Genomic DNA, 11587 nt, shown 5'->3' with positions numbered 1-11587 from the left:
TCACTCTCTAGCCCTGGCTGGCTTTGAACTCACAGAGCTTCACCTGCCTCAAACTCAAGTGCTGGGATTAAAGACTGAACCATTCTGCCTGGCTCAGTACACCTGCTTTTCAAGTGCCATGGGGGTTTTCTCTTCTCTTCTTATGGGACTTTTTGTTTTGTTGTGTGCGAATATTTACCTGCTTGTATGTGTGTGCGTCACGTGTGTACGTGGTGCCTGTGGAAGCCAGAATGGGGTGTCATATCCCCTGGAAATGGAGTTACAGCCAGTTGTGGGCCACTTTGTGAGTGAGTCCTGGGAACCAAGTGGCATCTCAGCCAGGGCAGCTGGTGATCAATTGGGTGGTCGAGCCACCCCTCCAGCTGCTTCCCAGAGAAACTTCTCTAGAGTCACTAGAGAGTCTCCTGCAAGCCTCTTTCTAAGTATCAAGACAAGCATCCAAGCTCCAAAAGCCATCGATCTTTCTCCTTTAAAGCAAACAACTATTTAAGTGAGGCCACCAAGCTCACCTCGCTGAGTTAGGAGGCAACCACATACAGAAACCTGGAAAGGAACAACGGGAGGCTGTTAGATAGTTAGTTGGTTAGTTGGTTGGTTAGTTAGTTAGCTCTTGTACTTCAAGCAAAGCACATCCTGGAAATCAAGATGTAGCTCTAGGTCTCAAAATCACCTTCAGAGGGAGCATGAGTACCGGAGGAAGGGCTTAGGAATGTTTACTAGCTAAATAATTCCCGGCCACTGACCCAATGGTAAAGAGACTAAACTGTGAATAGCCACCGAGCTGCGCGGTGGTATAGGCGGCAGCACCCTGGACAGCGCCGAGCACTGAGCTGCGCGTAAGGAGGGAGTGCTGAATACCGAAGCCCCATGCGGAGAGCCGGGGTGGAGAGAGGCGGCTTCATCAGCTGATGCCTTACGTAGCGCGGGAGCCCCACTTTGCTAAGGCAGGTCTGGGTGGGCGCGCCAGCGAGCACTCTGGGAGCAGCAGCCTCTGGCACGGTGGAGAGAGATCAAGGCAAGGCAGAAGGCCGTCTCCAGAAAACAGGTATCTCCGTGGCTTCCAGTCCCCCACCCCCACCCCTACCCCTCGGAGCCACTGCCGGGAGAGGGAGGAGGTGGGCAAGGAGCAACCCTGGACCAGCGACTGTTCTGACGCACTAGCTGGGTTCTAGGCATCCATCCACCCTGCACTGGGCGGGGGCCGACCCCAAGGATGCTCTGCTGCAGGCGACCAGACAGCAGTCTCCGCCAAGGCGAGGAACAGCAGGCATGTGATAGCAAAGGCGGGCCCTGGCTTCTAGATTCAGCATCCTTGAGACCGCTTTCCAAATCTCTAAGGATACCTGGGCTGTGCAGCTTGTAGCCCAGCACCCTCCTGTCTGCCACAATTTCCCCCCAGACTCTCACTGGGTGGGGACTGAGGCCAGGTTCTTGGCTCTTGGCAGAATCCTCTCTACTGGCCATCGGTCGCAAACATCTAGATTGACTTCAGTGGTCTCGGTGGCAACACTGAGTCTAAACGCAGGTGTCCTGGGTCAGCAATGGATCTGCCTGCAAACTTGACCTCCTTTTCTCTCTCTACTCCCTCCTCTTCGGAACCTAACCGCAGCTTGGACACGGAAGTCCTGCACCCTAATCGGCCTTTTCTCTCAGCTTTCCGAGTGCTAGTCCTAACCTTGCTGGGCTTTCTAGCTGCCGCCACGTTCACTTGGAATCTACTGGTGCTGGCCACCATCCTCAGGGTACGCACCTTCCACCGAGTACCACACAACCTGGTAGCTTCCATGGCCATCTCGGATGTGCTGGTGGCTGTGCTGGTCATGCCACTAAGCCTGGTGCATGAACTGTCCGGGCGCCGTTGGCAACTGGGCCGGCGTCTCTGCCAGCTGTGGATCGCATGTGACGTGCTCTGCTGTACTGCCAGCATCTGGAATGTGACAGCAATAGCGCTGGACCGCTACTGGTCAATCACGCGCCACCTGGAGTACACACTCCGTGCCCGCAAGCGTGTCTCCAACGTGATGATCCTGCTCACCTGGGCACTCTCCGCTGTCATCTCTCTGGCTCCGTTGCTCTTTGGCTGGGGAGAGACTTACTCTGAGCTCAGTGAGGAATGCCAGGTCAGTCGCGAGCCTTCCTACACTGTGTTCTCCACCGTGGGCGCCTTCTACCTGCCGCTGGGTGTGGTTCTCTTTGTATACTGGAAGATTTACAAGGCCGCCAAGTTCCGCATGGGCTCCAGGAAGACCAACAGCGTCTCCCCCATACCCGAAGCTGTGGAGGTGGGTGCTACAAGGATTGTTTAAAAAAAAAACACTTCACTTGTATCTCAAAGGCTTTCTTTGCAGCACACCTCTCCTGATGTCTGTGGAAGGTGAAACTCTGCAGTTTGGGGAGAGGTAGGCAAGGGAGGAAGGGGGGAGCAAGAGTCAGAGACTCCCTTTGCTCTAAGCTCTGAATTACAGAGCCCCTCCCATACTGAATGTCTGGTGGATTGTTTTCTTTCTTGAAAAATGGGGGGTTTGCCATCCATGTCCTACCTGGCCCACTTTGGTACTAAAACCCCGTGGAAGGACGGCACCTAGAGAAACTGGTGTCTTGGGGACACTGCCTCAGTAACCCAGGGGGAAAAACATGCAGTTTTATGCATTGGTAGTGAGGGTGTCCGGAGGAGGGACGAATCAAATAATTGACAGGATGAGTGCCACATAGCAGGTATGCCAGTTGTGTTGTGTTCTAGGCTGCTTTGCAAACTACAATTTCTAGGTTACTGTCCTTCATTCTCCAGTGTCCTGCCTAACACCACCCTTGTAAGATTAAAGACAATTGTTTACAGTGTCGTGGTGAGTGCATGTGCTGTCCTCTTTCCTTGTGGGCTGTACCAGTGCTTGCTGGGTCTATTTACTGCAGCCCCACAGGGCTGTGGGCACCACTAAGGACCTCGTGGCCTGTCCGCCTTCTTTTGAGTAATATGCAGGGGGAAACTGAAGTTCCAGGACAGACAGCCTCTCAGCTCCCTGTAGCTGGCATTGAAACAGACAACCTCTAAACGGAAGTCCTGCTTTCTCCCACCCAGTCCCACCCACGCTGCCTCTGCCTGCCTCTCCTTATCTCCCGAAGCTTGAGCTGTGATTCAGTGCTCTCAGGCTCCATGACCAGGAGCCAGCTCCCCACCGCTGCTGAGAGTCTCACTTGTATACCGAGGTCAGATCAGAGAAAGCCATAGTGTCTGATTCCTGTTGCTCGACTCCGGGGCAGCAGACGATTCTAAATGAATGTGTGGAGTATGTTGTGCTGGCTTGATGTGCAAACAAGCCTGAAGACAGTGTCAGCGTGCTGGGTTTCTACTCATTCAAGCTTAGGTGAAGGCAGGGGAGGGAAAAGGGCAACACTTTTGTTTTTAGAACACAGGTGTCAGAGGCTACCTGTTCCCCCTTCTACAACATGGTCCTCCACCAAGCATGATGTTTGGACTGGCTGATGATTTCTAATAGCACAGGATGGCCCCAAAGAATTTCGAGGACCAGGATTCACAGAACTGACTTTTGGGAACTCTGCTGTATCCACCAAGAAGCAGGGAACTGAGCTCTAAGCAGCCTTGGGCTACTGGAGCTTGGAGTCCACCTCTGCTCTCCCTGGTACCAGAAATGGGAGCACAAGCTTTGCTTTGCCTTGAATTTCACTGACCATATAAGGAAGATGAAGTTGGTTCCCAGGTCTATCTCTAGCCTGAGGAGAGACCTCGGATTTCATACCCCAAATGGAGATGGAAGGGACAAGCCGCCCCTGCTGAGACAGTGGACCCCTCCTCTGAGCCTTCTTTGCTGCTGCAGCCTCTTCTGAATTGGCCCAGTGTGACCTTCCCTGTTTTCTTGCTTTTATCTATTTCTCTTTCTTTCTGACAAGGCCGTGCATGCTTTCCCTGGTACTCCGGGCTCTTTCACTTTCTCCTTCAACTCCCTTCTCCTCTTGTCCAAAGCTGCTTGCTCACAACGATTGCAAACAGCATGGTGTCCTCTCTCCTTCTTCTCTATTTCCCAGCTATTGACAACTAGCGAGATTCACAGCCTGCCTGCTCTGTTGTTTTTTAGCGCGCGCGTGTGTGTGTGTGTGTGTGTAAATCAATCAGAGGACAACTGGCAGGAATTGGTTCTCTGTTTCCAGCCGGTGGGTTCCAGGGATCAAACTTAGGTCATCAATGTTAATCAAAGCAAATGCTTTTACCACTGAGCCATCTCGATATTCTCAGATAATTTTTACTTTATTTTTAAAATTATTTTATTTTATTATTTAGGTGTTTTTCCTGTATGCATGTGTGTGTGAATGTGTGTATATATGTATGTATGTATGTATACTACGTGTGTGCTTGGTACTTGCAAAGGCCAGAAGAGGGTGTTGGATCACCTGGAACTGGAGTTACAGTTATGGTCTGCCACATGAACACTGGCATCAAATCTGGACTTTTGGTTAAGCAGTGTGTACTCCTTTGTTTTTTTTTTGTTTTTGTTTTGAGACATGGTTTCGCTATGTAGCCCTGGCTGTCCTGGAACTCCCTTTTTGGACCAGCCTGGCCTCAAACTCGGAGACCCACCTGCCTCTGCCTCCAAGGGCTGGGGTTAAAGGCGTGCGCCACCACAGCAACCTGAGCCATCTCTCCTCTGAGCCATCTCTCCAGCCCACCCCAGATAAATTTTAAACTGTATATCAAATGAGTTGGTCTTCATAGTATGATGGCTGGAGGCAGCTTTAACTCGGTGCAAACAAGCAGGGCAGCCACAGTACCGGCAAATGTCCTCTCAAGTTAAACAGATGGGGACTTGGTAGGTGACTACATTCCCTTTGGAATAACTTCACTGAGCAGCTTTTGAATAGTGACTTTAAGTAATAGATACTGGTTCTTTTAAGGAGCCTTCCACTAATAGATTATGATAGATATAGATGGATGACAGATAACAGTGATAGATGGTAGATAACATATAATTGATACAAGACATATATAAAGGATGAAAGATAAATAAAGAAAATATTGGTGAATATAGTTTCCCATACTTCTGGGTACAGAGGCTTATTTACCCAGAGACCCACATCTCGGATAGATCTCTGGTCTTTACTTTTAAGACTATTTGGAAACGTCTAGCCTCATGTTGGATATTTTCTAAGTTGGTAGGTTCACAGGTCCAATTACTTCTTATTTTTGAATCCATTTATTTAAAGAAAAAACTAAGCCAGGCATGGTGGTGCACACCTTTAATTCCAGGTCCCTGGAGGCGGAGGCAGGAAGATCTCTGTGAGCTTGAGGCCAGCATAGTGAGTTCCAAGATATCCAGAGCCATACAAAAAGATGGAGAGAGAGAGAGAGAGAGAGAGAGAGAGAGAGAGAGAGAGAGAGAGAGAGACAAAGAGACAGAGAGAGACAGAGAGACACAGACTGAGACACAGATAGAGACACAGACAGAGACAGAGACACAGAGAGACACAGACAGAGACAGACAGAGACAGACAGAGACAGAGGTGAGAGGTCTGAGCCTCAGCTCTGATGTCTGCTCCATCAGCTGTGGGCTTCCATTCCATGCAAATGCTCTGTGAATTTTCTGTTAAATTTATCTTCTGTCTTTATTTGCAATTTTGCACCTTTTTTTTCCCAGCCATCCTGTGCAAGGAAAGCTTCTGAAGTCACCTTATGTAAGCCATATTCTATCTTTATGGTTACATTTCCACAGTTGGATTAAATAAATCTTCTCCATCCTACTTTTAAATATTTCCAAATCTGAAGAGGTTTCACTTCAGTCTGTGACAGATCCAGATACTATGGTTTGTTTTCTATTCTAATGAAATTCTAAATTTTACAACATATTTCTGTCCTTTCTCTGAAGCTTAGAAAAATTCTCCCTTATTCCCTTAGCTCTGACATAGGCTTTGAATTTACAGTTTATAGATCTGACTTTATACCTGGTGAGTTTACAGAATGCTTGTATTTTTCCTGAACAAAAACATCTTGAAAGGACAGTTCATTTAGAATGTTTGATAAAGCTTCAAGAACATGCTGGAGAAAGACCTGGGGGGCGGGGCAGCAATATTGTAAAGCCTCTAGATATAAATTAAACACGCTGACTACAGCTAGACAGAGATTGCTCAGTGGTTAAGAGTGCTTGCTGGTCCTGCATAGGACCTGGGTTCAATTCCAGAACTCATGTCCAGCTCCACATGACCCAATATCCTCCACTCTGAGGGTAGCTGTGTGCATACACACACACACACACATAAAATAAAATTTTAAAACAAAAAACAGGCCAGGCGGTGGTGACACATGCCTTTAATCCCAGCACTCGGGAGGCAGAGGCAGGCGGATTTCTGAGTTCGAGGCCAGCCTGGTCTACAGAGTGAGTTCCAGGACAGCCAGGGCTATACAGAGAAACCCTGTCTTGAAAAGAACAAAAAAAACCCCAAAACAACAACAACAATAAACAAGCAGCAAAGATCTAATCCAAGACCTAAGTGCAGACTACAAGGTAAAGCTTTAGTTACTTGAAGCAAACAGTTCAATGTGACGACCTGGCTCATGGACATCCTTGTTTGCAAATTTCGGAATAGCAAAACACCATCCAGCAGTAAGAGCCCGGGGAGCAGCCAGAATCCAAGGCCCCAGGGGATCTGAACAAGAGCGCAAGCTGGTGGTGCCTGGAGGTGGGGCCCAGGGAGTGCCTCCAGTGAGATTAACATCTCACTGTCCTGAAATGGCCTTAGTCCTGCCGACCGGGGGAGGGGCAGAGCTGCGACCCGGAGGTGAGAGGAAAGGAGCATGGCGTGAAAGCCGCTGCCCTAAACTGTCCCTCAGACAGGGGACATCATGACTGTCTCTGAACTCAAGAGTGTCAGGTTCGGTGGCGGTCGTTCTGTAGAGTGTGGTCGTCAGGCTGATTGATTGGTTCTCAGAGTCGGGTTTGTAGGGTGACTCTGATTTGACTGGCTGGCTACCAAGTAAGGAGTAAGAGACAGTGGTTGGTGATGTCTGGCTCCTTCACAAGCTAGGGGAGACGGCATTGTCCTTGATGGGTGGAAGAGGTTTACACAGCTAGCAAGCTTCCTTGTTACCATAGCTACAGAACAATCATTCTGCCCCTGAATCAGAACATTTTTATCACGCCAAGCTGAGCCTTCTACTCTGCGGATCTGTCTCTTGGGTGTTCTGGCAGGTCCAGGTGACCCGTCTTACAAATCAGCTGAACACTCTGGAGCTGAGAGTCTCTGCCCCGAAACTTCAGCACCACAGAGCAGGGTACCATTAATTGGCAGTAGTAAGAACATGGTAGATTTGTAGTAAAACTGTAAACAATTATTTAGTATATCAACATTTTGGAAAAAAAACCAAACAAGAGTTTTAGCAAGTGGTGCCTGTCCCCAAACAACAGTTATTGAAAGAGAAAAGGTGAATAAAGCTGGAAAGTTTCAGTGAGTCTGAAATTTTGAAGTACCTGTCTGAATGTTTGTCAGAGGCGATGGAGAAGACCTAGCTTGGTCTGCCTGCTCACACCGTGTTAGCTTCTCTAAGACCTGCTAAGGAGCGTCCTAAACTCTGACAGTAATCGCTATAAGGTTACTCCATAGACTCCGTTAAGTTCTTCATTGTAGCCATCGATTAGCAGAGAGCCAAGATCTGGAAGCCAGAGTGAGCACACAAACCTGAAAACAGAGAAAGGGGGAACTTTTCAAGCAGCCAGGATCTCCTAACAGCTCAGGGACAGTGATTTCAATCACTGACCTCTTACAGGGGCCTGGAGGTTTGGTATTGAACACAGCTCCAGAACATGGATGGCCTCGGGGAAGGACCCAAGTTTCATTGACCCAACCTGGAGTGTTTCCTGGCAAGAGACAACCTCACTTGAGAAACTGCTCAAGTCAGATTGGTGTGTGACCACATCTGTGAGAGACTGTCTTGACTGATGAAAAAGGCGGGAGAGCCCAGTCCACTTCAGGCAGCATATGCCTAGGCAGCTGAGCATGAGCCGTGTGAGAGCGGCTGCGCATGTGCTGTGTGAAGAGCGGCTGCGCATGTGCTGTGTGGGGGTCGCGGAGAAAGGCTGTGGGTCAGCAAGCAGCGTTCTCTGCGGTTTCTGCTTCAGCTCCTGCTCAGGTTCCTGCCCCAATTCTCTCATTGATGAAGACTGACCTGGAAGTGTAAGCTGCAATAAACCCTTTCCTCCCCAAGTTGTTTTTGGTCATGGCTTTTTATCATAGCAAACAGAGGACAACGGGGGAAATCCTTTCTGGGAAATGTGGAGTTCTAGTACTAAACTCTGAAGAACTGCTGATACAAAACCATGTCCCAGTGTCCTCACATCTTCAGTACCCCTAGTATCACAGCACCCCTACTATCGCCACACCCCCATGTCCTCATGTCACAATGTTGATAGTGCCCCTCATGTTGCCGGGATCTCTACTGTCACCGGCAATGTCCTGTTTGGCTCAAAAAAAAAAAAAAAAAAAAAAAAAAAAAAGCCAGTTGAACTCAAGTCATCTGGCTTGGCGGCCCACTGGGCCACCTTCACCTGCCCTTTGGGAATCTCATATCAGGAGAAAAGTTCTAGAATAGTTCAATGTTTTAGAGCAGACTCACATGAACGTTCTAGCTATCTGGCCCTAAGTTTACCGCCGACTCCCTAGCATTTGATGAATGAACGAGTGAAGAGACTATTTGATAGATGCTCTGCTTCACCTTTGAGTTTTGATTTTCCTCTTTAGGCTACTGATATGCAGTAGGTCCACTCTGATGCTGGGTGGCAGCAGCAAGCCGCAGCCAGTCAGCTCCCAGATGGCAAAAGGAAATCACTAACCCCCACAGGGTGTCAAGTAGCTGGCTGGGTTGGGGTACCTGGTGTGAGAGTTATGGTGTGTGAATTTTCAATCTCCGCTATTCTGTTTACAATGAGCTCGTTAGGATATATATTAATTGCTTTCCTTATTGCTGTGATAAATTGTCTGATGGATGCAACTTAAGGGAGAACGGATCCGCTTGGGTCCACGGTGGGGGGAGCAGTCTTTCAGGGCAGGAGGCACCTGGCAGGGCCTGTGGCCCACACTGCATGTGCACTTGGGGAGCACAGACAGTGCTGGCACTCTGCTTACTTTCCCGGGAGCCCAGCCTACAGGATGGTGCCACAAATACTTGGGGTGTGTCTTCTCCACCTAAAAACTCCCTCACAGACAGGCTCAGAAGTTCACCTCCTGGGTGTCTATAGATCCTCTGACTGGCCATCCCCCAGGTACCCCAACCCATCACACCAGGTACCCCTCCACATCATGGAGCGAGCCTGTCTCCTATGCCTTTGCTGTCAAATGTGTATGCTTCATGTTCTGGTTTTGTTTATTTCTCTGTGATAAAACACTCTGGCCAAAGAAACATAGAAGAGGCTGGTGGTGGTGGCACACGCCTGTAATCCCAGCACTCTGGGAGGCAGAGGCAGGTGGATTTCTGAGTTCGAGGCCAGCCTGGTCTACAGAGTAAGTTCCAGGACAGCCAGGGCTACACAGAGAAACCCTGTCTCAGAAAAACCAAATCCAAAAACCAAAAACAAAAACAAAAAGAAAGAAAAGAAACACAGAAGAGGAGATGGTTTATTTTAGCCTGGAATGCCTGACCACAGTCCCCCACTGAGGGAAGTCAAGGCAGGCCTACTTGCTATTCCACACAGCATCACCTCTAACCAAGGAACTCACTTCACAGCCAAAGAAGCAGGAACCATGGAGGGTGCTTTCTTCTGGCTGGCTTGTAAGATGGCTTAAACCAGGGGTGTTCAGTCTCCCTAATGAGGTGACGCTTTAATACAGTTCTTCATGTTATGGTGACCCCCAATCACAAAATTATCTTCTTTGCTACTTCATAACTGTAATTTTGCTACTGTTATAAATCATAATGTAAATATTTTTGGAGACAGAGGTTTGCAAATGGGATCGCAACCCACAGGTTAAGAACCAATGGCTTAAATACAAGTAGTTCTCTTATACAATTCAGGATGACTTGCCTAGTGATGATTGCCCATAGATAGTGGGCTGGGCACACAGACACCCACACACCCACGCACAAATGCACTGCCCACAGGCCAAGCTGATCTGGGCAATTCCTCAGTTAAGGCTTTCCTCTGCCTTACATCAAGTTGACAGCTAACTATGACACCCCCACATTCTATATATTTTTGCTGTGCCTTTAACAGAGCAGATAGCCACAGGGACTCACTTGCATTGAACTCTGTGTGCTGTAGCTTCCTCTCCTTCCTAAGGTGCAGAGCCCAGCCTTGTCATTCACTGCTATGCCCTCCAGTGTGCAGGATTCTCCAACTAAGCCTCAACACTTCCTTTGGAATTGTTTGTGGGGCCCAGGCCCATCCATACCTGGGTTCTGACTGGCCACCACCTAGCAAGTGTGAAGTGGCATCTCCTTACAACGTGTCTGTTTATGCCTTGCAGGTGAAGGATGCTACGCAACATCCCCAGATGGTGTTCACAGTCCGCCATGCCACTGTCACCTTCGAGACAGAAGGGGATCCATGGACGGGGCAGAAGGAGCGAAGGGCAGCCCTCATGGTGGGCATCCTCATCGGGGTGTTTGTGCTCTGCTGGTTCCCTTTCTTTGTCACAGAGCTCATCAGTCCGCTGTGCTCCTGGGACATCCCTGCCATCTGGAAGAGCATCTTCCTGTGGTTGGGCTATTCCAACTCCTTCTTCAACCCGCTCATTTACACAGCATTCAATAGGAGCTACAGCAGTGCTTTCAAGGTCTTCTTCTCCAAGCAACAATGAGAGGCCACATGGGAGTGCCTTCTTCCCATAGCTCTTAGCTCAGTGGAATGTCCTGTCCCATGAACCTTTGCAGTCTGCCCAGCTGTCCTGAGGACAAGATCCATCTGCCAAGGGCACCAGGGTCACATCAGAGCTCAGTGCACCTCAGTTCTGGGCGCATGTGTTGGAAGGTGGCTTCACCTGAAGACTCCGGGGTCCCCAATCTGGGCACTTTTCCTCACTCTGTACCAGCAGCCACGGACCTGACCCACAAAGTGCCCATTTTTCCTGCAACTCCACTCCAGCAGGGACATGAGAAGTGTGATCAAAACAGACAGGAGTGAGGAAGTGAGACATCTGAGGCAGGCAGAGAAAGGCCGAAAGACCAAGGCCAAACAAAAGCCAGTGGGGATCGTACACAACTGTAACCCTAGCAACAAGGAGACTAAGGCAGGAGGAGCTCAAATTTGGAGCCAGCCTGGGCTACATAGTAAGTTTAAAACAAGCCTGAGCTATCTAACAACATATATAGCAACAATAAATGCACTGGGGAGGCTGTTTGAAAAGCAGCAGACCTTAAGGACAAACTTCCCAGAACAGCCCTCATTTCAGAATTCTGCTCTGTGGTCCTGGAGTATATGCCCCAGTAAGGGGTCCTTCCTAATATTTGATCACAAAATTCTGTTCCCAAACATATCAAAGCACCATCCCATTTGTGATGACAGCGATTCCTGTCTTTACCATTTGTTCACTGTAAACACAAGTCCCCCTCTGTCTGTCTCTATCTCTGTCTATGACTCTCTGTCTCTATCTC

General features: G+C 49.0%; 1 protein-coding gene across 1 annotated transcript; it reads left to right on the top strand.

Moving 5' to 3' along the window:
* Positions 1-1541: 1541 nt before the first annotated feature.
* Positions 1542-10850, top strand: Htr5a (5-hydroxytryptamine receptor 5A). The gene is made up of 2 exons (XM_052172395.1): positions 1542-2282; positions 10462-10850. The coding sequence occupies exons 1-2, from the start codon at positions 1542-1544 to the stop codon at positions 10792-10794; spliced, it is 1074 nt and encodes a 357-aa protein (XP_052028355.1). The 3' UTR covers positions 10795-10850.
* The last annotated feature ends 737 nt before the right edge of the window (positions 10851-11587 follow it).

This window comes from Apodemus sylvaticus, chromosome 2 (assembly GCF_947179515.1).
Source record: "Apodemus sylvaticus chromosome 2, mApoSyl1.1, whole genome shotgun sequence".
Classification (NCBI taxonomy): Eukaryota; Metazoa; Chordata; class Mammalia; order Rodentia; family Muridae; genus Apodemus; species Apodemus sylvaticus.
The sequence above is the reverse complement of the archived record's forward strand: the minus strand, read 5'-3'. Positions and strand labels throughout refer to the sequence as shown.